Source organism: Thamnophis elegans, chromosome 2 (genome assembly GCF_009769535.1).
Source record: "Thamnophis elegans isolate rThaEle1 chromosome 2, rThaEle1.pri, whole genome shotgun sequence".
NCBI lineage: Eukaryota > Metazoa > Chordata > Lepidosauria > Squamata > Colubridae > Thamnophis > Thamnophis elegans.
Window position 1 is genome coordinate 150,979,270 of NC_045542.1, and position 26,967 is coordinate 151,006,236.

The following is a 26,967-nucleotide window of genomic DNA, read 5'->3' on the forward strand; positions in this document are numbered from 1 at the left end:
ATCTGTGCAATCTCCCTGCCAAAGTTTATTCTAGGACAGGGGTGTCAAACTCAATTTCATTGAGGCTTCCTAAGAGCATGAAGCAAACTCTTTGTCCTGACAAAAACCCTTTTCATTAATTGACTGTGAATTCTGCTCATTCACATCCAGCACAGTCTTTCAAGGGAGGATTTATAATCACAGGCCTTATCTGGTTTGCAGAGCTGACAGGCCGATATCTGCAGGAATCTCAGAGAGTCATGAACTAATTAAGCGGCCTAATTGTCTCCTGCAAACTCCACTCCCCTTTTTCTTGTCTTTTATTTCCTCTGGGAGGGGCCATTCATCATCTACCTGTGGCCTTAATCCCAAATCCCTTGTTCCTTAGCTGTTCCCTTCGTCTGGCAACTCTGTGCATGCACACACTGGGAACAGGCTCCAGCTGTTCGTCTGCCTCACAGATGTCTGACGCTGAAGGCAGCTGATAACTGGCATACGGCCCAGGCCCCCTTCCTGCCTCCGACACAGAGCCCTCATCAGAGCCTTCCCCAGACTCCAGGACTGGCCCATGTTCTTCCCCAACCTCCTCACTGCCCAAATCTGCTGCTAGCTCTGCTGGCCGCTGGTGGGCCACAACAATTTAGGGCTGCATCAGGGCTGTGGTTCACCTTGGGGGGCTGGGTGGGCGTGGCCGACTGTGTGGGTATGGCTAGCTTGAAACCACTCACTGGGCGTGGCTGACTGGGTGAGCGTGGCTAGCTTGATACCATTCCCCAAACTGCTGGCATGTTTCCTCTTCGCATTGGGTAGACAATGCCGAAGTGATGTGGCCAGCCCCATACATTTTCCAGAACGGCCCCAGATCCAACCACGTTGTGGGCCAGATGTGGCCCACGGGCCTTGTGTTTTGACACCCCCTGCTCTAGGAGCGCTACAACCTCAGATAGAAAACCTCGATCATTTAACTTTCGCATCCTGGACATAAACTGTTTTCAACTTCTTCCCTCAAGACGACACTATAAGGGCATTGCAAGCCAAAATAATCAGACACAAGGACAGTTGTTTCCCTCATGCCATCACTCTGCTAAATAACTAATTCCCACAACATTTGCCTTATGCCCCTGGGATGTCAAACCACCTAGTAGGGCTGTATTACTGTTACTATTATCCAGTGGTGGGTTCTGGATCCCGTTGCAACCATAGTGTGCAACGGGGCTCAGTATCCACCACATGAACGCGTGCAGCACGCCCGCGTACACGCGCAGCGCCTGCATGCGTACTTACCGCCTGTGACAATCCGCAACACCTCTGTGACACTCCAGCTGCTTGGCGAAATGTTGTGCAGGCACCATACGCGCCGTGAGTGTGCGTGGAAGCCCCGAAGAGCTCCAATACTGGTAAGGTGAGCGGGTGGGTGGCCTTCTGGAGCACAGTACTGGAATGGTACCCAGTGCTCCCAGCAGGAACCAGTGCACCCGTACCAGGGCGTACCAGTCGTAACCCACCACTGCTATTATCCTTCTAATCTTTCCTATTAGCTAAACAGAAATATTTCCCTAGCTTCTTAGGTCTGTAACTTTGTTGTTTAATAGCAATAGCAATAGCAATTAGACTTATATACCGCTTCATAGGGCTTTCAGCCCTCTCTAAGCGGTTTACAGAGTCAGCATATTGCCCCCAACAATCCGGGTCCTCATTTTACCCACCTCGGAAGGATGGAAGGCTGAGTCAACCTTGAGCCGATGAGATTTGAACCGCTGAACTGTAGATAACAGTCAGCTGAAGTGGCCTGCAGTACTGCACCCTAACCACTGCGCCACCTCGGCTCTTATTGTTTGTATCTCATGATTTATATTGATTGCTTCAATAGGAACTACTTCCTAGTTCCTTCTCTTTCTATACTTCTCAATATTTATACCTCACCTGATCTCACAACTAAGTATGCAAGGTCAAACCTGGTTAGAATTTAAGGCTGCTAACCACAAAAATATAATTAATTTAGAAAAATAAAAAAAGGCATTGGCAACTATTTCCTTATTGTTCTCAGGAAACAACACAGGCGTTATCTGTCTACTTATCAGGAGTCGAGCTTGACTTGAGGGAAATTTTTACCTTTCTCTAACGTGTCACAGTAGAAACACATTAAGTCTTTAAGTATAGGACAGATGAATGTCTATGGAGCTTCTCAGTCATCCCAAAGATGCTTTTTCCAGAAGGCAACTGGACTTTCTTGTTTTTTCTCCCTTTTGAAAACATTTTCACGTTTCATCCAAGAAGCTTCTTCAGTTATAAGGTTGACCAGGAATCTAATATTTCTATTGACAGCCTTGGGGCAGCCTATTTTTTTGATCTAGGCTTCCCAAGAGCATGAAGCAAATTCCTTGTCCCGACAAAAAAACTATTTTATTAATTTACTGTGAATTCTGCTCATTCACATCCAGCAAAGTCTTTCAAGGGAGGATTTATAGTCACAGACCTTATCTGGCTTGGAGAGCTGACAGGCCAATTATCTGCAAAACTTGGCAAGGAGTCTCGGAGAGTCACGAACCAATTAAGCGAACTGCCTCCTGCAAACCCCACTCCCCTTTTGCTCCTCTTTATTTCCTCTGGGAGGGGCCATTTATTGTCCACTTTTGTCGTACTCCCAAGTCAACCCCTGTTCTTTAGTGTTCCCTTTGTCTGGCAACTCTGCGCATGTACAGTGGGAACAAGCTCCAGCTGTCATGCCTCACTGATATGTGATTCTGAAGGCAGCTGATAACTGGCATATGGCTCTGGCCTATCTCTGCCTCCGACACAGAGCCCTCATTCCCTAGACTGCAGGACTGGCCCTTGTTCCTTCCCAACCTCCTCACTGTCTGAATCTGCCGCCAGCTCCACTGGCCACTGGAAGGCCACAAGACCTATGTGCTGATGTCATCACTGCCTCTGCAGGTCTTTAAGGTCATGGAAAGTTTCCTCAGGAAAGTCCCTGAGAAAATACCCAATGTCCTTCGAAGACTTTGAAGGGAGGTGGATGGCCCTTTCTGTACTTCCTTATCTTATCTGGAGTGTGCCAGCTTTTCTGGGTGGAGTGTGCCAATGTTTCTGGAGAAGTGGGCAATATAGCAAACATATAAATATGAGTGTTAAAGTCTTCCTTGCTAAGGCCGGGGGTAGGGGGCTCTTTATTCTGCTGAAGACCTGCGTAAAGCTTATCGAGGTAAATACCTGGACTCTGTCTTTCTTTATACTGAGCCACAACTGAAACCAGCAAAACAATAAGTCTTCTTCATAAATCCTTCCATTCCCCACCAGTCAGTTAGAACTGAAGAAGCTTCTTGGATGAGGAGCAAAACTTGTTCAAAGGAAAAAGTCCAGCTGTCTTTTGGAAAAAGCATCTTGGGGATTACTGGGTAGGCATACAGATGTTTCATCAGTTCAACTAGTCTTTGATATCTGCATAATTTTCTTGCACCCACAGCCATGCTTCACCTGCTTCACAAAGGTTAAAGCTGAAAAAAGATAAGACAGATACCTGGCAATTTGGCAGGGCAGCTTCTTGACTGCATGGAGAAAACCATTGATTGCACTTCGATGCTTTGGCTCTGACCGCAACAAGGGGACGTTTCCTGAATCTGACCTGCAAGTGTTTACCAAAATGTTTAATTTATCTACAGTTAATCCATATATTAACTGCTGCTAGAATTGTATTTGCACAAAATTGGAAGAGTGAAGAGATACCTACGGAGGAGAATGTGATCAGGAAAATATTAGAATATTAGTGTGGAAATGAACAGATGAACACTGGCAATTAAGGAGAAAGAGCAAACTGAATACTACATGGTATGGGATCTATTTTACCAATGGTTAAATAATAAAAATGGAAGTAGAAATAGGGAAACAAAATAAAGAAGATATGTTAAAAGAGATAAGTAAATATTATGACTAGTATGTTGAATATTACAATGTTAATATGGTAGAATTAATATGTGGAATGTTATTATGTTAAAGGTTGCAGAATCAATATTAAATTAACCAAGGATGTTGTAATTTTAATTATTGTCTAACAAAGGCATTTGTACCCAGGTAACACACTGTTCAACTGAAGATGGAAGGATTATATTAAAAATAAAGATAAAATATTACTGACAAAATGTTTAATTTATCTCCAAGGGGTAAGATTGTGTCTTCTTTCAAGACTACCAGGGAAAGCACATGAAAACCAGATCACCGAGTGCATTGTCCAGCGATGGCTGAGAATATTGGGGGAATAAGGAATGGAATACAACATCCAGATGGAGGACATAACCTTCAAATATGGTTGGCTGCAGAGGGGATATTCAGCAGGTTCTGACCAGTTCTGGAGAACCTCTAGTGGAAATTTTGAGTAGATTGGAGAACCGGTAAATACCACCTCTGATTGGCCCCACCCCCATCTATTCTCTGCCTCCTGAGTCCCAGCTGATCGGGAGGGAATGGGGATTTTGCAGTGTCCTTTCCCTGGAGTGGGGAGGGAATGGAGATTTTACAGTATCCTTCCTCTGCCACGCCCCACCAAGCCACACCCCGCCCACAAAGTCATGCCCACAGAACCGGCAGTAAATTTTTTTGAATCCCATCACTGGTTGTGTGGTGCTAAAGTTTTCACAAAATGGCCAGATATAAAATATGCAGGCAAGCAAGCAAACAAGGAAAGAAAGAGGGAAAGAAAAAAGGAAGGGAAGAAGGAATGGAAAGAAGGAAAAGGAGAAGATATGGAGAAAGCAGGCCGGCAGGCAATCCTACAAATTGGCAAAGATCACTTAAAAATCATACACGCTGATTAGCTAATATGTATATCCACAACTATGCTATTCATACAAACTTATAAGCTATCTTGTGAATGCCTGCCAACAGCCAGCTTTCCTCTGTATTTCTCCATTCAATTCATATCTGTTATCCCATAATATATTTCGTGAACGGCAGCCAAGTTTTCTGTCTCTACTTTGAAAGGAGAGAAGACCCCCCAAAATGAAGGTCAGAATAGAATTATTCTCCACTGTCAACTCACCGACTTGTGAACTCATCCCACCGAAAGTCCACAGGCCAGCTTCTGAAGTCAAAATTGTAGCTGGCGAGTTTCTTCTGTGAAGCATTATCAGAAAGAGAAAAAAATGATTAAAAAATATGTAGTGTGAGGTTAATGCAACTTCTAAAGTCAGTACCCTTCTTTATGAAGTATGGCCATGAAATAACCTTCTTTGTTTAGACTGCTTAGATAGTTTCTGTCAGAGTTTGTTGCAGCAATCACATCCAGAAAGCACACACAGGTAACTGATTCAGCAGGATTCATTAACTTCTCTTTATATATAACATAACACATGAAGAAAATATACAATATCAAAAGCAGGTTTTCCAATGTGGTAGTAAATACAAGCAAAACACAGGCAGAGGAGAGAATAGTTTCAGTTCAGACTAGTTTAAATCTCAGCACAGACTCAGAGCTATACTACAGAAGTTAATCTAAGCCATGCCCAGGCTCCTTGTTGTCTCCATGTTGCTCACACAGCAAATACTGTTTCAGTTTCTAAACAGCCCTAATTGGCTCACCTATTGTCTATTCCAGTCTATGAACATTCATACTCTGACCGTTTCCTTTTCTAAGTTCAGAGAACATTCTAAAATATCTAAATGAATGCAGGACAAAATACAAGCAACCCTCTCTTCAAGCCACCCAAAATTTAGTCTTCTTTAAAAGAGAATGCATATTAAGGCTGAAGGCTGTGCAACAGCCAACATAAATAAACATCTTTCTTGGGTTCTAACTAGGACTTTGGTTTGGTTTCCTTGATTTAAAATGAAAAACAGCAAATATGATTATTCCCCAATCACATATTTTATCATTTGATATGCAACATGAATAATAAGTACCCTGCTACCCTTACCTTGTGTTCAGGTGTGCCATACCGGTGGGCATCTTCAAGGATGGTAATGAACTGGATGTACTGAGGATTTGTCCAGCGCCCGATGCCTGAAAAGAAGCAGGAACCTTTTTAGTGACTGGGGCCCTAAACAGTCCATTTTGCTTGGCGTTCCCACCCAGGGAACCTATGCGGTGCTATTTCCTTTCCCTTCAAATCCTTCCCCGAAGATTCAACCTATCAGTCCTCATAACAACCCTCTATTATTATTTCTATCAATGCTGTTGTCATGCCTGCAAGCCATCTTTCCTTTTTGGACCTCAGGCCTGCCACACATTCCACTGTGGGAAAATGGGAGGGGGGATTATATGGAGTGGGCTGATACGTAGCCATAACAACATTCTACTTAGAAACTCAAGGTCATCTTTGTCTCTGCACCTGGCCGGAACTGGATGGGAGGAATCTGTCTTCGTGGCAGTGGAAAATTGGGACCATGTGATGGAATTGTGGGTGTTGGGGCAGGATCTTGAACTTTCAACTGGGTGGGGAAACCAGGAAGCTTTCAGATTCTGGTTTTCCCGGATGGGCCAACGTGGCTCTTTTAATAAATCGGAACTTTGAAGAATCTCTTGCCTCAGATTCTGATTTTACATTGGATGCTATTTGGAACCCTGACAGCTGTCTCTACTGATGTAAGAGAGATGACCAGCCTGAGCCCGAGGGCGCCAAGGCATTAAAGGCATCATCATTCTTGAGTCCCTTCGGCGCCCACAAGAGATCCAAGCCCTCCTTGAAATTCTGTTGGCTCTCATGTGTAGCCAATTTAGTGGTTCAGATCCTTCTAGTGTTAAACCTGTCGCCATTTGAACAGGTTGCCGTGCTTTCTGATTTATTGCACCGGACACTTATTGAGGTTTGAGGTTTATTGGGATTTATATGCCGCCCTTTTCCCTGAGGGGACTCAGGGCGGCTTACAACCACAGGGGAAGGGAAGTGCAAGGTCAAAACAAACAATTAGTGAACAAAAGAAAAATGATAAAACACAACTTTCATTCAGCAATCAAACACTCGGGCGGGTGATTGGAAACCTATTCCCAGGCCTGCTGGGAGAGCCAGATCTTGAGGGCTGCGCGGAAGGTCTGGATCGTGGTGAGGGTGCGGATCTCCATGGGGAGCTCGTTCCATAGGGTCGGGGCAGCAACAGAGAAGGCTCTCCTCCGTGTGGTCGCCAGTCGGCATTGACCAGCTGATGGAATTCGGAGGAGGCCTAGTCTGTGCGATCTAATTGGTCGGTTTAGGGAGGTAATCGGCAGAAGGCGGTCTCTCAAGTACCCAGATCCACTACCATGGAGTGCTTTAAAGGTGGTCATTAGTATCCTGAAGCGCACCCGGAGACCAACAGGCAGCCAGTGCAGCTCGCGGAGGACAGGTGTAACGTGGGCGAACCGAGGTGCGCCCACTATCACTCGCGCGGCTGCATTTTGGACTAGCTGTAGTCGCCGGATGCACTTCAGGGGCAGCCCCATGTAGAGCCCATTGCAGTATTCCAGTCTGGAGATCACACTTGTATTAGCAATAGCAATAAGACTTATATACCACTTCACAATGCTGTACAGCCCACTCTAAGTGGTTTTACAGAGTCAGCATATTACCCTCAACAATCCGGGTCCTCATTTTACCCACCGCAGAAGGATGGAAGGCTGAGTCAACCTTGAGCCAGTGAGATCCGAACTGCCAAATTGCAGTCAGCCAGCAGTTAGCAGAAGTAGCCTGCAGTACTGCACTTTAACCACTGCGCCACCATGGCTCTTATCTCACTTTCCTTCACTGCTGAAGTTTAGAACAGAAGCAACTCCAGGGCTTAGATTTTGGCTCTTACAAGTAGTCCTCAATTTACGACAACTTGATTAGCAAGGCTTTGGATAAAGTAACTTATGGCCCCTCCTCAATGTTATGGCTTATCGTCACACCAGCCTTATGGTCATGTCGCAATTTGGGTGCTTGCCACATTTATGATGGTTGAAGCATCTTGTGGTCATGTGATCGTGTTTTACAACTTTCCCAGCCAACTTCCAATAAGAAAGTCAATTGGGGAAGCCAGAATCACTTAATGCCCACATGCTTTGCTTAACGACCATGGTAGAAATGGTTGCAAAATTGGATCTGCTTCCAGGATGTCTGGCTTAATGACCCCATCACTTAGTTCTGCTCCCAAATATGGCTGTAAGTCACCTGTATTACCGTGAATACAACTCAACTCAGGTACAACTTCATAAACACAGAGACCAGATTCCAAACCTAGTTAAAGTATGGCTTCCCCGAGTCAGTAGACCTACCACCCAACATCCAGACCCATCAAAGCACACACCTCTTAGACAGGCAATCCCAGCCAAGAGTAGTAGCATGGTCCCGGCATAGTGAGAAATAGCAACAACTTTCGGCATGGTTAAATACCCTGGAAAGAAAGAAAGGAAAAGAAAGGGAAGGGGTTGAGAGTGAGCAGTTGGCACATCAAAGGCTAAAAATGCATTGTTTTTACTTAGAAAGAAAGAAAGAGGGGTTGATTACTGACTTCCCTAATCTGCCCTCCGGATGTTCTAGGATGGCAACTCTATGACTTTCCAGCTAGTAGACGTCTTTTAATTGAGGAGAACTGAAGTGGATGAAACCTACTTTCAGACAGCTAAAAATAAAATGCAATACAGTTTTCTTGGCTATTCCTCATCCTAATCAAAAGTTCCAACTCTACCATTTTGAAATAGTCTTCAAAATAGCATTCACATCTTTAAGAGGGAAACCCTTACCAGTAAAAACACACACACACCCCAATCTTGTTCCATAAAGAAACCAGGCTGAAGATGATTTTGATGTTGCAAAAACTGCAAAATGGTATTTGCTAGTTCGTTGTTCTGAATGATTTAACCCAGCTGGGTGACTTTGGGCCAGTCCCTCTCTCTCAATTCTAGGAAGAAGACAGCAAAAACGAACCACTTCTGAAAATGTTGCTAAGAAAATAGCAGGGACTTATCGGTTGCCTTGCTTAGCCATGGAAATTGTGGTCGTAAGCCGAGGACTACCCTTATTACGAGATACTGGCTAAGCCACGGATCAAGATATTCCATGCCATAAACATATCCCGCTGCAGTGTGTTTGTCTAGTAATACTGGTAGATTTTTGTAATAACACAGGAGTTCTGAATAAACATTTTCAAGGGAGAAGCAAGCATGCACCCAATCCTACATGCTTACTTGGCCTTGAAAGTGTTCATTCAGAACTCCCATTTTATTCCAAAAATCTACCAGCATTACGTTTCCCCAAAAATAAGACCCGGTCTTATTTATTTATTTTTTGCCACCAAAAAAAGGCACCAGGTGTTATTTTCGGGGAATGTCTTCCACTGATTCACCTCATGGCAGCGGCACTAACAGCCACGCCCGGCATGAGCTCACTGCCAGCCCACTTCTGCTGCTCAAGCATGTCCCCCCCCCCCCGGCCTCCATTTCGCTGTCAGAGGCCTTCAGGAAAGGCCTCGTCAGCTGAGAAACAGGCTCCGGAGGGATGCGTGTGGCGCCCCCTGGCTTCCAGAAAGGCCTCTGACAGAGAAATGAGGCCAGGGGGCACCGTGCGCGTCAATCTAGAGCCCGTTTACTGACTGGAGAGGCCTTTTCTGATGGCCTCTGATGGCGAACCGGAGGCTGGTATGATGCGTACAAGCAGCGGCAAGCAGCCGAACTAGACGGTCAAGGCGAGGCAGGTGTTGGGGTGTGCGAGGCCTGGCTGCAACTGTCTGAAAGTAAGCAGTTCAACACTCTTCCCCCCACTATCCCCCCTCTTTGCTTGATTTTTACCCATGTGCCTCGCCCCACCCTGAGCAACCAGGTGCAAGAGAATGGACGGGGTCTTAACTAGGGCTTATTTTGGGCACACGTGTAAAATCAAGCTAGGGCTTATTTTCGGGATAGGCCCTATTTTCAGAGAAACACGGTACTAGACACCCATGCTTACCATTACCTAATCCTCACACTGAGGCTTTTGTTTACCCCTGAATTTCCGCTGCCTTGTCATGTGAAAAAAGCTTTCTATGAAAAAACAAAAGGCTTCCATATACATCAGCCCTTCAAATATAAAATGGCTAAGTTAGTGTCTGGTTTCTTTGTCTATGTGTGTGTGTGAAAAAGCACCTTTGGGACAAACCTGACCCATGAGTTGTAAATAAAATATTAGACAAATTTCACAGCTCTTGAATTGTTTGTGGTTTTTTGGTGGTTATTTCTAGCAAGAAGGTAAAGGAAATGTATGTCATTAACCAGAAAACATTTCATTGCAGCTTTTCCCAATAAAAACTGGCATATTTTTGCCTAATTCAAATAGCAGCTCAGAATTTTTCACCCACGTTACTGAGAAAGTTCAAGGAGCATTTCAGATGGCCTACTCTTTCATTCTTGAAATCATGTTCACATTAGAGTTAATGTATTGTTTGGGCAAAACAAGAAATAAATTGCAACCTTAGCATTTTCAGAGTAACTTAGCATTTCTCTTGTAAGGTGTACTCGGTCTTTCCACAGTGACTAAGGGCAGGATATGCCTGAGTGGAAGGACTTTTATGTGCAATTTTAAAAAGATTCCTCCTGCAGATTCTAATGCAGTTTGAGGTGATATTTTGGGGAAAGTACCTTTTCTTAAAACGGGCAGAATGCTGTCAAAAAAAAAAAGAAGACAGATGTGGTATGCAATCCTAACTAATTCATTTGAATCTCTACAGACGTTAAGGCAGCTATGAGTTATCAGCACTTCGTTCAAAGTATCCTCTGATCCAGAAAGCTGGACTGTGCTGCTTGATACAGCTCATCCTAGGCCATTGCAGTCCTGGAACCATTTTGGAAATCTTCAGGGATGCCACAACAAGACCAGTTGCTGCTGTGGAAATGTAAGGGGGGGAGATAGAGATAACTGAAAAGGGGGGGGGGTGGAGATTGTAGCCAAAATAACATTTTTTCCGGTGGGAGCCAAGGATGTCCCTACCAGGTGTTTGGAAGGCAGCCGAAGGAGGACTGTGACCTGATTGGACCATGTGATGGATGTTTGACCTGGATACAAGGACTCTGGGTTTTGATTTGGTGGGGAAAACCTGGGGGGGGGGTCCTTCAGAGTCGGGTTTTCACCAGCTGTGCCAATATGGCACTGATGGCGAACCTTTTCGACACTTAGTGCCGAAACTGGGACGCGTGCGCATGTGCACGCATGCGCATGCCAGAGCACCGGAAATCTGATCGGTGCGCACGTGTGGGCCAGCCAGCTGGTCTTCGTGCACGCTGGAGCACGAAGATCAGCTCGCCGGTGGGTGTATGTCTGTTTTTTGGTCATTTTTGGCTTTTTCTTGGGACATTTTTTGGGCTGCTTTTGGCCCGAAAAATTGCCTGAAAACAGCCTGTTTGGGGGGCATTTTGGGGGCTGTTTTCAGGCCATTTTCCCATGCTCCAGCGCCCATGAAGACCAGCCGGCCGGCGCGCCAGAAAGCAGAAGAGCAGCTGACGACAGTGCGCATGCCCACAGAGAGGGCTCTGCGTGCCAACTTTGGCACACGCGCCATAGGTCCGCCATCCCGGCAATATGGCATTCCTAATAAATTCTTACTTTGAGGAAACTCCAGGCCACAAGAGTTTTGATTTCATTGGGTTTATTACTTGGAACCCTGACAGCCATGATGACGCAATTGTCTCCTGCCTTCACGCATTGGTGGCTGTGTCCCAAGGTATCCATCCTGCAGATATTTTTTCTTGAATCAGCCTGCAAATGCCAGGAACTGAGCGAGTGACCTAGTAGCATGTATAGATAATCCTCAACTTGCAACCTTTCGTTTTGTCACCATTCAAAGTTACTGTTTGCCACACTTAACACCCGTTGCAGCGCCCCTCGCCCCCCCACCCCATGGCCACGTGATCAGAATTCGGGCACTTGACAACTGGCTTATATTTATGATGGCTATAGTGTCCCCTGGGACATGTCTCTTTTGCGACATTTTGACAAGCAAACTCAATGGAGAAGCCAGATTCACTTAGCAATAGCACTTAAAACTTATGAACTGCTTCACAGTGTTTACAGAGACAGCATACGCCCAACAATTTGGGTCCTCATTTTACCGACCTCAGAAAGATGGGAGGCTGAGTTCAACCTTGAGCCTGCGGAGGATCGAACTGCCAAACTGCAGGCAGTTGGCAGTCAGCAGAAGTAGATTGCAGTACTGCACCCTAACCACTGCGTCAGCGTGGCTCTTAACAACTGTGCTACTAACTTAAACGAACTGCAGCAATTCACTTCACAACCATGGCCAGGGAGGGCGTAAAATGGGGCAAAACTCACTTAATCAGTATCTCGCTTAGCAACAGAAATTCGGGGCTCAACTGTGATTCTAAGTTGAGGACTACCTGTATACATGACCATGAGGCTGTGTGCCTCCTGGCATCATTTCCAAGTCCCAGAATCTGTCCAATAGAGCACCCCCCCCTCCACCTCCCTGATTTGGTGACCTGCAGTGGGCATCAGAGGTGATCACTGACCTCTCCTCAAGGGGGGGGGACCAGAGCAAGCAAAGGGTAACCGTCCTACAGCTATGGAACAGAGAGGCAGCCTCTTAATACCCAACGGTTCACACAGGAACAGTATCCCATACCTTTTCTGTACAGGTAAAACACAGCGAGCGGGGAGGAGTAATAGGAAATGGACCACAGCACAGAAGCCTGCAAGAACAGAGCAAAGGGAGGGGTGAGTTACACAGAGAACCAATGTTTCCAAGAATCTTTGCAAAGCCGGCCGGTTGTCCGTGTGCCCCGAGAGAGAGGAGCTGGGTGAAAAGCAGCAGAGAGAGAGTTGAGAAGGCGACGGAAAGCGGAGTGGTTGAAGCCAACAGGGAACCGAGTCTGGCAAGAGCGACATCGCTCAGAGAAGGGGTGTGCCCATAGCTACTCCTGAAAAGCCACGGGGGACTGTTACTGTGAGTAAACACACTTTCATTGTCCTCCTAATGAGCTCTTGCTTCTCTCAACAGCTTCCCTAAACCAGGCAATATTCCAAGTGAGGGGAGAGGTTGAAATGGACTTCAGCTCTCCTTTCCCCTCGCTGCAGAATAAGGTGGCAGGACTCAATGCAATATCTGTTTCATAATAAGAGACCCTCCTATTTCCTTATTTATACTTCCTTTATTATTTTTATAAATAATTCATTTTTTTTACAGAACAACAAACCCTGTGAGGTCACCCATCTGGCTTTCATGCCTAAAGAAAGACTAGAACTCACTGTCACCTGGTTTCGAGCCAGTGATGGTGAACCACGCAGAAACATTGCCTGTGCGTGCTTGCCGCGCCACGTTCCGGAAAATCCAAACTTCCGGGTTCTAGCGCGTATGATGATCAGTAGGCCAGCGCGCATGCGCAGGCAGGTTTTTAAAGGGGGCGTCTTCTGAAAAAGCCGAACTTCCGGATTCTGGCACACATGCACACCCGACAATCAGCTGGCTGAAGCACACGCACACACTGGTTTTTGGTACTGCTGCACACGCAAAGGACAGCTGATCATTGCGCGCACATGTGCGCCAGAAATCCAGAAGACAAACAGGGAAGGCCGCACATGCCAGGAGACATGTCTTCGTGTGCCACTTTGGACATGCGTGCTATAGGTTCGCCACCACAGCCCTAGACCAAACTGGCTCTCAAATAAATAAATAAAAGTAAATAAATAAAACGCAAAGGACCGCAAACATTCAAAGCATTCTCATGTGATATTCAATTCAAGGGCTTCCTTAAGGAGAATAAAGCATCTAATATTTCACCTTTAAACAAGATTTAAGAGAAAATGCTATCATTCTAATCCAAGCATGATAAAGGCAAGGTAGATAAAAATTGATTTTTTAAAAATAATAATGATTTTTTAAAATTTAAACTGGACTTTTATCAAATTTATTTTAATAGAATGCTTTTGGAGTAAGAATCTATCCAAAGATAGTTTTCTATTTAAGATACATTAATAATTTAGTTTACCCCGCATGAAATGGAGCTTAGTTATGTAGGATGAGGCTGCATATTCTGAAATATTGGGACAACAGCAGGTCAGAGGAAAAGCCTCTGCAGGACAGAGATGACAGTAGCTCTTTAAAAATTTGAGTTAAATCAAGTTGATTTAAATCATGATTTAAATGGTAATTTAAATCAACTTGATTTAAATCAAATCCACCCTGGAAAAAAGGTTATTTTACACTTATTTAACAGCTGTAAAACCTACACAGAAGTGTAGAGCCTGGAGGATACTCTGCAGGTAGTCCTCGACTTACAACCATCCATTCAGTGGCTGAACAAAGTTATAACGGCACTAAAGAAAAAGTGACGTAGGACCATTTTACACATTTACAACCATTGCACACTTATGACCTGATGGTCATGTGATCGAAGTTCAGACACTTGGCAAATGACTCATATTTATGACAGTTGCAGGGTCCCAGGGTCACCTAATCCCCTTTTGCGACCTTCTGACAAACAAAATCGATAGGGAAGTCAGATTCACTTAACAACCGTGTTGCTAACTTAACAACGGCAGTGATTCGCTTAACAATGGTGGCAAGAAAGGTTGTAAAATGGGGCAAAACTCACTTAAAAACGGTCTTGTTTATCAGTGGAAAATTTGGGCTAAATTGTGGTCATAAGTCAAGGACTATCTGTATTATTTTACGGGGGGGGGAGAGGAAGAAAACAGAGAAAACAGGGAAATATTTACAGCAAAATGCTTGGTTCTTCTTTGAAGAGGATCAGTCTGGAATGTGACTGGCAAAAGCACAAATGTGTACAAATCACTCTCTAGACTGTGAAGTTGTTATTTTCCTCTTTCTCCTTCTTCCCAAAATGAAATGGAGGAGACACTCACCAGTGCAAGGATGCTGTCTGCATGTTTTTCAAGGGTCCGTGGCTGGTAATATGATTCCTGTTGAAAGAAACAAGACATTTGCTGAGCTTGGGTTTCAAGTTGCCAATCAGCCAGCCAACCAACCAATCAAGTCATCAACTTTATAGCTATTCTGACCTAGGCTTCTTCCCCAGCAGCAGGAAGCCGAGTCCTCGTCCCGATAAACCCCTTTTATTCAATTGACAGTGAATTCCTCTCCAGCAAAGTCTTTCCTCTCCCGCAGTCTTTCAAGATAGTTCACAATTACCGACCTTTATCAGACTTGGAGAGTGGCCAGGCCAATATCTTTCAGATGCTGCAATACTTGGCAAGAATGCAGGAATGAACTAATTGTCTCTTGCAAACCCCACTCCCCTTTCGCTCCTCTTTTATTTCCTCTGGGAGGGGCCATTCATTGTCCAGCTGTGGCCTTACTCCCAAGTTGACCCTTGTTCCTTAGCTGTTCCCTTCGTCTGGCAACTCTGCATTCACACACTGGGAATGGGCTCCAGCTGTTCTTCTGCCCCACTGATGCCTGACTCTGAAGGCAGCTGATAACTGTCAGATGGCCCTGGCCCCCTCTCTGCCTCTGACACAGAGCCCTCGTCAGAGCCTTCCCCAGACTCCAGGACTGGCCCATGCTCCTCCTCAACTTCCTCCTCACTGTCCGAATCTGCTGCCAGCTCTGCTTGGAGGGCCACAACAATGGTGATTAATGAACCACTGGATTTGCACCTACTGTATAAATAACAATGTTCTCAAAACTTTTTTCTAAGGCAGTTTAACTATTTGAGAAAAAAAAAAGAGATTTGGACTAACAATGCTAACTACAGAGCCGTGGTGGAGCAGTGCTTGGAACATAAGACTGCAAGCTATTTCTGCTGGTCACCGACTGCCAGAAGTTTGGCTCAAGGTTGACTCAATCTTCCATCCTTCCCAGGTTGGTAAAATGAGGATTGTTTGGGGGCAATAGGCTGACTCCGTAAACTGCTTAGAGAGGCAATGTGAAGCAATAGTACTATTGCTTCATGGTGTGCAGCAAGTTACACAAATTGGCTGGTTCTTAATTTTATACTTCTGAGCCTGGAACAGACATGTAATGGGCTGAGGTTTACTCTCAGAAAACTAATGAAAAATGGTACTGTATGGAGAAAAAGGAATAGCTATGGAGTTTTATGAGCCACAGACCGGGTTAATCAATCCACCAACACAAACCTGGATCTGTAGTACTATGGAACTAGATTTCCAAATTAGAACCCCAAATCGCTACTGTTAAAACAACTGGAAGTCAGAAATCCTACAAATCAACCAGAGATCTACCCCGGGGTGTTATTCAGCCAGTTCGGACCGATTTGCGCGAACCAGATGCTAAGCGGATGTGGTTCGCCAAACCAGTAGTTGCAAGGACTCACTGGCCCTGCCCACCCGCCCACTCTGCCCCTCCCAGGCACCTCCATGAGGCCCGTTTTGGATGCCAGGTAAGTGCAGGGCCCTTGCAGAGGCTCTGGGAGGGCGAAAAACGGGCCTCCCAGAAGTTCTGGAAGTTCGGAAACAGGTCTGTTTCTGGCCTCCGGAGGGCCTCCGGAGGCCAGGGGAGGCTGTTTTCACCCTCCCAGAGGCTCTACAAAAATCTCCGGAGCCTGGGAAGGTCAGAAAACTCTCCCCCTCCCCTGCTGTGATGAAGGAAGCAGAGTAGGCCATACCCACCATGGCCACGCCCACCCAGCAACTGGGCAAAGAACCGGTTGCTAAAATTTTTCAATCCCACTCCTGGATCCAATTTCTGCCCAGTTCTGTGCAATTGATGTCTCTTGCTTTATATTTCTGTTTATATGTTGCAGAACTACCAACTCCCAATTTTTTCTGACTCCTAGGGAATCCCCAGATCAAGGTGTCCCCAACAAATATTTTGCATCTTAAAATCTTCTCCAACATGTAAAAAGACCACAAGTGAGCAATAAATAAACTTTTCACTTTATCCTCTGTGGCGCCGGTAGATCACCGGACTCTGCAACCCTTAGAGGCAATAAAAGAAGTTAAAAATAAAAACTGGGCTCCCTATTAAGTTTTTTTTGGGGGGGAATCACCTGTTCCCGTCTTAGCCATAGAACGGTAATCTGGGGTTCGGACATCCTTTCATTTTAGGATCAAAGACCACTTGCTAATATGTAAAGCTGGCCCCTGGCACTTTACAACTCTTTCTAAAGCCATGTGTAATCCACACACAAGCTACTGTCTGCCTGAATGACAGTAGCATAAGGTGATCCTGGCAGATGAGCAAGAATCCCTTGCGCAAGCATCAAAAGGTTCGCAAAGGATTACTTCTGAAATTATATGCAGTAATCTCAAGCATCTTGCCCTTTGTTCCCTGGATGGGAAAAAAGAAGATACGAGTACGTATTTTAGACTTCCCCTGCAAAACTCATTTTCACCTATCTTGTGTGTATCATCCTGTGGAACAATATGTTGCTTGCACAAGATAATTTAGATCAGGGGTGTCAAACTCAAGGGTCAGGGGCCGGATGTGGCCCACGGGGTGCTTAGATCTGGCTCGCAGGGCCGCCCTGGAAAAAGCAAAGGACAGGCCCACAGGGGACTCTGCCAGCAAAAATGGAGCTCGGGAGGGCTGTGTGCGGCCCTCCCAAGCTAATTTTTCACTGGTAGTGGGTTCCAGGAGGCCATCACAGCTGAAAACTGAGCTCATGAGGGCCACGGATGGCACTCCCAAGCTCCATTGTCCCTGGCAGAGGGTTGCAGGAGGCCGTCGCACACGAAAATGGAGCTCGGGAGCCCGTTTTCACTCGGGCCACCACAGGCCCCCTGACCTGAGTGACGTCGAGCTGGCTGTGCTCACCAGTGGTGGGTTTCAAAAATTTTTGGAACTTCTTCTGTAGGTGTGGCCTGCTTTCCGGGTCCACTGGTGGAACCTCTTCTAACCGGTTCGGTAGATTTGACGAACCGGTTCAATTGAACTGGTGCGAACCGGTAGGAACCCACCTCTGGTGCTCACCCTGGCCACGCCAACTTTGTCCTCCCCCCCACAAAATCAAATACAACCCTGATGTGGCCCTCAATGAAATCGATTTTGAAACCCCTGATTTAGATGATATTTTTCCAACCTCTTGGTGCAGTGAGTATATTACCTTCCAGAATTCCCATAAATTTCAGGCTGGAAATCTGGGACATTTAAGATCCAGAAGATCTGGGAAGGAAACTACCATAGAAAAAAATATATCCAACTTTCTAAATCACATCACAAGCTTCCCCCCCCCCCCCAATGTAATTAAAATACCAATGTAAAAAGGTCAAGCACAGGTCTTTTATTATTGTTATAAGATTGATATCAGAGCTCAGGGGCTTGCAAGGTCTTTGGAGAAAGCACAATTCAACTTCTGACTGCAGGATATGCTTTTGGGAATATTTCGGGGGGGGGGGGCAGAATTTACTGTATTCACTGAGGATATCTCCAATAGCCTAAGCCTGAAGCTTGTTACATATCTGGGCTTTGCAACTGCTCAGTTTCCAACTTACAAATGTTTATCACAATCGCATAAGGATAACTTCCTACCAACCCACACATATATCTAGTGATCATCAGCTCTTCAAGGTTTCTGAGACACTCCCCCTCCCCCGCAAATCTTATCATGAAATGACAGAATGACATCGGAACCTCTGTGCTTAAACTACATTTTTTTCTTCCTAACTTATCAATCAGCCTTTCTTTCTGAGTACATTGCATTTTTCGGACTATAAGATGAACTGGTGTATAAGATGCACCAAGATTTCAAAGAGATAAGAAAAAAATGTTTCTGTCCTCCCCAGGCCCCAAGAGCATTCTGCAGACTTCAGCAGGGGGAAGGCAAAAACGCTGTTTTTGTGAAAAACAGGCAGAAAATGGGCTGTTTTTTGCAAAAACGGGGGCATTTTTACCTTCCCTCAACCCTGCTGAAGCCTGCAGAGTGCTTTTGGGGTCTGGGGGAAGACAAAACACCTCCATTTTTGTGAAAATGGTCCATTTTTCACAAAAATGGGATGTAGGGTGGGGCTTCGGGAGGCCAAAAATGGCTGCATTTGGTGTACAAGATGCACCAACATTTCCACATTCTTTTAGAGGGGAAAAGGGTGCGTCTTATACTCTGAAAAATACGGTATATATTTAGCCGTGTCTCACGAAGGCTAACATACAAAGGCATAGAACCTACAGCAAGCAAAACTTTTCTGCTTTCTTCTCTTTTGTGCTGCTGAGAAGGGTCAGGGTTCTGAACTTAAGGCAGGAAGAAAAAGAAAATAAAAACCAAAAACACTGGAAATAAATACTTTCCTTGATAAAATGATTCCAAGACTTGGCAAATGGATGACCTCCAAAATGGTCCAGCTATACAGCTCTCAAGCTACCAAGGTTGATAACAAGTGATGCTTCAGATAGACCTACTAACCACATCTAAAAAAAAAAGAGGTTGCTTACTTTGATGGAAGGGTTTTATCTCGAGAAAATTTGTGTTGCACCATCACATCTGCTGAGCTGCCCTTTCATTCCTGATTCCTGGTTTTACAGCTTTGTTGTCACAAATTAATTAGATGCTGTGCAGCATTCATCTTTCCTAATCTTGAGACTCCCTCCCACAAGAAACAGAACATAAATCTCAGTGCTGCAGTTGACAGATGATGGTAACTGAACCTCAATCCCTATGCAGTGGTTTAGGAGACATAAGGCTTTAAAAACATGGTTTTGCCAACAGGTATGGGGAGCTGGAAGTATGGTAAAGATTGTGCATTGGCTGTATTGACTGCTATGGAGGAAGTTGATTACCTTGGCCATAATTTTTCCCCCTGATTTTATGTTTTTTTTTAAAAAAAAAAATTGGTTTTCTGCCTTTTATACCATTTTTAATTATTTGTGAGCTTTTATGGAGATGGGAAGCTTTATACGTTTGATTACTAAATAAAATAAACCAAACACCAACAGCATACTTGATTTCAATCGCCTTTTCCTTCCTGGTAACTTAAAGAGTTTTTCTTACAAACAGTCACTTTTATATTTTCTTTTTACACAATATCCTGCAGTGACAGGGAAGAAAGTGTCAAGATTAAGGGAATACAAGTGAGGGATGATGCTAAAGTCTGTTAGCTTATCTTAGAATATGGATGTTAATGTTAATGTTTATACCCTGTATTTGCTCTGGGAGGCTGGGGGTGGGTGGGGAGTTGGGTTTGGGGGAGGGGGGAAGTATATATTTGTAAAATATAAAATTTTCAATAAAAAAAGATTAAGGGAATAAAAGTTATAACTCTTACTCCTTTCCTTAAAGTCCTGTTAATAATATACTCATCCTGACACAAAATGTTCCCCTGCAAAAATGATGATTCTAATCTATAATATTATTACAACTAACGTGGGGCGGTTTTGGGAAGGGGGGTATACGTGTGACTTTGAATCAGTTTATGAGTCTGAGTTACTTCCTGGACAAGTTCCTTCAGTTTTCTTGGCAAAAATTTCTATTCCTTCTTCCTTGGGTTGACAGAAAGGGATTTGGCCCAAGGTCACCAGCTGCCTTTGTGCCCAAGGCAGGAATACAACCCTCAGTCTCCTGCTTCCTACCCTGAACCACTATACTAAACCAGTTCTCTATAACAAATAACTAATCTATCACTATCATCATCAACAGTCCTGGTAGCACAGTGGTTAGAATGTCATATTGCAGGGTGATTCTGCCCACAGTCTAGAGTTCAATCCTGACTGGCTCAAGGTTGACTCGGCCTTCAATCCTTCCAAGGTCAGTTCCCCACCATCCAGTCAGAGCTGAAGAAATTTTTGGAGGAGAAGCAAAACATCTTCAAAGAAAAACCAGAAAGTCCCGTTGCCTCTTGAAAAAAAAAAGCACCTTTGGGATATAATACAATAGCAGAGTTGGAAGGGACCTTGGAGGTCTTCTAGTCCAACCCCCTGCCTAGGCAGGAAACCCTATATCATTTCAGACAAATGGCTATCCAACATCTTCTTAAAGACTTCCAGTGTTGGGGCATTCACAACTTCTGGAGGCAAGCTGTTCCACTGATTATTTATTTATTTATGTATTTATGTATTTATTTATGTATGTATGTATTTATTTATTTATTAAATTTATAGGCTGCCCAATCCTGCAGGACTCTTAATTGTTCTAACTGTCAGGAAATTTCTCCTCAGTTCTAAGTTGCTTCCCTCCTTGATTAGTTTCCACCCATTGCTCTGTATCCTGCCCTCAGGTGCCTTGGAGAATAGCTTGAGTCCCTCTTCTTTGTGGCAACCCCTGATATATTGGAACACTGCTATCATGTCTCCCCTAGTTGTTCTTTCTATTAAACTAGACATACCCAGTTCCTGCAACCATTCTTCATATGATTTAGTCTCCAGTCCCCTGATCATCTTTGTTGCTCTTCTCTGCACTCTTTCTAGAGTCTCCACATCTTTTCTACATCGTGGTGACCAAAACTGAATGCAGCATTTCCAAGTGTGGCCTTACCAAGGCATTATAAAGTGGTATTAGCACTTCACGTGATCTTGATTCTATCCCTCTGTTTATGCAGCCTAGAACTGTGTTCGCTTTTTTGACAACTGCTGCACACTGCTGGCTCATATTTAAATAGTTGTCCACTAGGACTCCAAGATTCCTTTTACAGTTACTACTGTTGAGCAAAGTACCACCTATACTGTACCTGTGCATTTCATTTTTGTTGCCTAAATGTAGAACCTTACTCTTTTCACCATTGAATTTCATTTTATTAGATAGTGCCCAATGTTCTCTATGTATGGACTCTACTAAGCACAGAGGAAATGTACTCAAATGTGCCACAAACCTGATCCCATTTCTCATGGGGATAACTGATCCTGTCTTTCCTTAGTTCCTCATTTGTATATGGCAAAGAATTAGAACAGTTACTTTCAAATTGTGATGGAAATAAGCCAGGGTGTACAGCAATGCCCCTCAAAGGTAATTTTCCCCTTCGTATCCCTAGCTAAAAATGTACTTGAGTTCAAATCAGTGCTCTCCTGAATGAACCAAAAGGCCATGTGTCACTTGGGTACTAAAACAGAAATCCCTGTTCACAGTGTTTTCACAGCAGAGACTGATGGAGTTGAGGGTTTAACAATAACACTAATTAAAGCAGCCAAATCAACATGGAAAGAGTCCTCTGAGGTTTAGAAGGTGTCACTTAACTTATTGCTGTCACTTACATATTTAAGAACGAAGTCTGCAGCTTGTGGGTATTGCTAGTGATGGCTCTTACTACCAAGATCTAGGCCGGGGGTCTGCAACCCCTCTGGAGCCACATGTGGCTCTTTCATCCTTCTGCTGCAGCTCCTGGCAAGCGATTTATTGAGGTTTTCGACCCATCTTTTGGTTTCAGAAATAAAAATTTGTTTTCTCTATAGCGGTTCATTGATTTCATAAGTGCAACACACTATAAATTTTTTATACATAGCATAAAGGTATACAGAGGGAGGGAGGGAGGGAGGGAGAGAGAGGGAGAGAGAGAGGGGGGGAGAGAGAGAGGGAGGGAGGGAGAGAGAGAGAGTGCTGAGAGAGAGAGAGTGCTGAGAGAGAGAGTGCTGAGAGAGAGAGAGAGAGAGAGAGAGAGAGAGAGAGAGAGAGAGAGAGAGAGAGCGAGAGCGAGAGCTGTTTTCATTTTAGATGTCAAAAGGGTTTTGTGGCTCCCTGTGTTTTTTGTTTCTGTGGGTCCAAATGGCTCTTTGAGTGTTTAAGGTTGCCGACCCCTGATCTAGGCAGATACTGTGATCAAAAAGTGACTTTGAGAAGGTTATTGCAACATTTTCTTGGAAAGTGATAATTTTATGAGGGTTATTGCCCTGACACGCTCTCATTTCAAACCTGGGTGATTATAATTCAAGTGGTTTATGATGGCAATTTCAGTTTGTTCAGAATACAACCTCCAGCCAAACTACTGTCTTTATTTATCTATTTAGAATATGTATACAGCTGCCCATCTTCTACCAACCAACTCTGGGCGGTTCCCAATTAAAAGTTAAAACAACACACACAGACAACTATAAAACCAAGTAGATTAAAATGTTTCAAAGAACAAAGTCCTGGCAGCAGTTCAGCCTTCTAATCTGCAAATTATCCAATTTTGCTCCAGGGCTTGGGGGGAAATCAAGGTCTTCAAAGCTCTACCAAAGGGTATATATGTATGGGTACAATATAAGGAAACTGGATGAAAATTGCAAACAGTGATCTGGAAAGGAGGATTAGAAAAGTTTGTTATTAAAAATTATGGATGTTTAGCTAGAATAGGACATAAGGATTCAGTGTTATTGGAGGATTTTAGAAATATTAAATGAAATGCCAGTACGTGGTTATGTATTAAATCTTGGTATATTTTATGATGAAGGATGTTTAAACAATTACAGTCAAATAAAAATGGAGGTATAAGGGTAACATGTATAAATATCTGAGTTAAAATACTATGGCAGAAGATATAAGATTGTTTTGTTATTGGAAAGATACAGGTTGATAGATGGAAGAATATAACTTAAAACTAGTTAAACCTAGTGAAATTTAGTGATAATAGATATAATTAAATAAATAATTGATAATGATAATAATGTATACAATGTGTAGTGTTATGATAAGTAATAATTGGATATGACTATTGAATGGTACCCATGAAAGGAAGATTAGAAATCCTTTTGGATTATATACAAAGGTTAATAAAAAAGAATTAAGTTAGATACAGTGAAGTTTTGATTATTAGGGGGAAAATGTTATGATACAGGATATAGTCAAACAAAGGAGGGATAATGATGACAACCTATATATATGTATGGGTACAATATAAGGAAACTAGATGAAAATTGCCAACAGCGATTTGGAAAGAAGGATTAGAAAAGTTTGTTATTAAATATTATGGCTGTTTAGCTAGAATAGGACATAAGAATTCAGTGTTATTGGAGGATTTTAGAAATATTAAATGAAATGCCAGTATGTGGTTATGTATTAAATCTTGGTATATTTTATGATGAAGGACGTTTAAATAATTATAGTCAAATAAAAATGGAGGTATAAGGGTAACATGTATAAATATTTGAGTTAAAATACTTGAGTTAATATGAATTATGCTTGATAGACTGTGGAAGACATGCATGAAAACCTTTTGTAAACACTGATACACTTTCTGCAGTATGTAAAGGAGGAAAATTTTATGTGTTGTGTTTGTTTTGAAAATTAAAAAAAAATCTATTTAAAACAAAAAAAAATTCTACCAAAGTGTAGAAGGGTGGAGGTCTGCCTAATTGGGGGGGGGGGGGCAGTGTTCCATAGGGCCAGAGCTACCATAGAAAAGCTTGTCTTACCCAATAAATGAATCATGGAAAGATCTTTTGCTAAGGGACACAATTTTAAAACTATTAAAGTCCTAAGAATCAACTCCTATATAAAAGCAAGGAAAGGCTCTTTTTTCCGGCATGTATTCCAACTTCCCATTTGAGGGGCCCTAGGTGCTCTCTGACAGCTAGCACTGGTGATGTTACCTAGTTTGGGTAATGAAACATCTGCAAGAAAACAACCAGTCTCCGAGATTATTAAGGACCCCTCATTTCAACGCTGAGCTACACACATTCTTTATTAATTTCCTATTTGTTTCTTTACTTTTTATCTCATCCTTTTTTTCAAAGTAATACCCATAGCACTTACTTCTATTCCCCCCCCCTATGAAATATTCCCCCAAGGATTGGGGGGGGGAAAGACACACAGTCCTTACTACCATCCCCTCTTTAAAAGACCCTGAATAAAAGTAGGAGGCAGCCAGCCTAGTAATAAAATTCTCATTGATGGCATCCCTTTCTGGATTTTCATCTCCTAAATTTTGGGATAAAATCCCAGGCTTTACTGGGTTGCCAAGAAAACTCATATGAGTTACCAGAAATATTTGGTTGTGATTGTCAGTGTATGCCCTGAAACAATGCTTAATAAAAGCTGTTTTATTTACACTTTGATTCTCATAGGATCGGAAGCTGTTTGGAATGCTCTGGAGGAGAATGACACACAAAACTTTAAAGCTGAACGAGAGTTCATTTTCAGATGCACAGCAGGTAGATACACCACCGGGTTAGCTATTGCCATTGCAGCGCTGCTATATGTCAACATGCAAGTGCATCGCTCACGCTAACATACATACATGCATAAAAACACACACACTTTCAGGAAAGGGCAGTTTTGCAAACAAACCAAAAACAAAACCGGATTTCTTAACCGCCTGCAAAAAATATGCTGTTTTTAACCGGGCTATTCGCTTTCTGCTTTGCATTTTTCTCTCTGGACCCTCAAATAAGGGGATTCTCCGGGTTGTGTTTGTTCTCCCCTTAAACCAGCTTGCAAGCGACACAATACTTCAATTGCACGCTGTCTTCACCAGGTCCCTTTCAGTGTCAAGGAACGACCCCCCCCGTCCGGGTTCAATAATGGTTTCGCCCACCTTCCAGCCCACAGCCTCTATAAAGGGTGACGTGGGCGATACCAAATATCTCAAGGGGTCGTCAAAAGTAGGGGGCTCACCCAAGAAGGGTCCAAGGAGGATTGGGACCCATCGTCTGGTTCAGCCCTGAGTCGGCGAGTTCTGGCGGGGCTTCGTTCCCGGTAGACTCGGTACAACCGAGGCCCCAGCACGCAACTCAATAGCTTCGCCATCTTGGGGAAGGACCTAAAAGCCCGGTAAGCAGCACGAGACAGTGGGTGGGGAAACCAGGGAAAACTACACTTCCGGGGTCTGTACGGGAAGGAAGAGGAGTCAAAAACTCCGTAGGCTTTTTTTTTAAAACGCAATGTCAACATCTGGTCCTTGAGGTAGCTCCCCCTTCAGGCGATCAGGCAGGAATACAGTAGCGCTTTATTTCAAAGCAAAAATCCGGTGGTTTTTTTTGGACAGGAAAAAGGAAAAAGATGAGTGTGTACAGAAGTAGGGCGTGGGAGGGGCACCATACTGGGCAATGTTACATATGGAAAAGATGTGGGGTTCTTGATGATGAACTGTAAGCTAAATTGGCTTGAACAGTAAACTAAACACATATGATGGGGCTGGGGAAAAAAGCAAATGAAATTGCCAAGCATAATGTAGGCAATTGACAAAATGTGCATTGCAACACAGGTTGTCGTCATTCGGGTTGCCACAGGGGTTGGAAATGGATGCCTAAATTGTCAGGATTAGATGATCTCATTGTTTCTACCAATTCTGTCTTGTTCAGACTGCATCTGGTAGAACTAATACTGCAGGACACCTAAATTTTGGACATCCATCAAATGGCATCAAAGATATTTTAAAGCCTGTGTCTGTGGAGATTCTTCCAGAGCTGAAGAAGCTTCTTGGACGAGAAGCAAAACATCTTAAAAACAAACAAACCAGAAAGTCCTGACAGAAAAATTAATCAATGGAACAGTTTGCCTCTCAAAGTTGTGGATGCTCCATTACTGAAGGTTTTCAAGAAAAGATTGAACAACCATTTGTCTGGGATAGTGTAAGGTCTCCTGCCTTGGGTGCAGGGAGAGGGGTTGGACTAGAAGACCTCTGAAGTCCCTTCTAGCTGTATGATTCTATTGTAGGAAGAAATGTCCATCTGGGTTCAGTTCCAAGTGGGGAGAAAGACACTGGAAACATGGAGGCTGCTTGGAAGTGATGAAATAAATGTCCTTCTGGGTTCGGTTCCAAGTGGAGAAAAAGACACTGGAGACATGGAGGCTGCTTGGAAAGATGGTTTATTGTTTGACAGGGCCACATGGCTTGATCCTGAACAGAAAAGGTGATCACATGCTTCAGTGTTGGTGGAGAAGAAGAGAAGGGCTGAGGGAGGGGCTTGCTAGGCTTTTTATAACCTGTTCAGTCCCACCTCTCTGTTTCCTGTCCCTGTGTAAGAAATGTATTCTGATTGGTTGTCAGGCTCCCATGGGGCCATGCAGGGGCAACTCTCTAGGCTGTGTTTTGAATCCAGGTTTGGTTGAGTTCTCAGATGCCATGTGGTCAGTTGGGGCCAATATTATCATGCTTTTAATCCCATACCCCTGCAGCTGCAATGGAGAAGCCTTTATTATGTAAAGTGGACTAGCTTGGCCTTCTTAATGGCCGATTGACAAAGTGGGGATGGGCAGGAAGCTACAGGCAGCTATTCTGTCTTTTAAAACATGTTTCTTTC

General features: G+C 43.8%; 1 protein-coding gene across 3 annotated transcripts in view; it reads right to left on the reverse strand.

Moving 5' to 3' along the window:
* Positions 1 to 25,507, reverse strand: part of ABHD16A (abhydrolase domain containing 16A, phospholipase) — a 46,215-nt gene extending 20,708 nt beyond the window's left edge. For 2 of the 3 annotated variants that reach the window (XR_004254814.1, XM_032211482.1), the window contains exons 1-7: positions 25,340 to 25,507; positions 14,772 to 14,828; positions 12,532 to 12,598; positions 8,230 to 8,316; positions 5,886 to 5,971; positions 5,012 to 5,085; positions 3,497 to 3,601 (exon numbers count right to left, since the gene is read on the reverse strand). Coding sequence is in view for 2 of the 3 variants with exons in the window: in XM_032211482.1 (XP_032067373.1) it covers positions 3,497 to 3,601; positions 5,012 to 5,085; positions 5,886 to 5,971; positions 8,230 to 8,316; positions 12,532 to 12,598; positions 14,772 to 14,828; positions 25,340 to 25,471 (608 nt within the window). In the remaining variant the exon portion in view is untranslated. The remainder of the gene's footprint in view (positions 1 to 3,496; positions 3,602 to 5,011; positions 5,086 to 5,885; positions 5,972 to 8,229; positions 8,317 to 12,531; positions 12,599 to 14,771; positions 14,829 to 25,339) is intronic. The other variant, XM_032211483.1, reaches the window with a different exon arrangement.
* Positions 25,508 to 26,967: the final 1,460 nt, after the last annotated feature.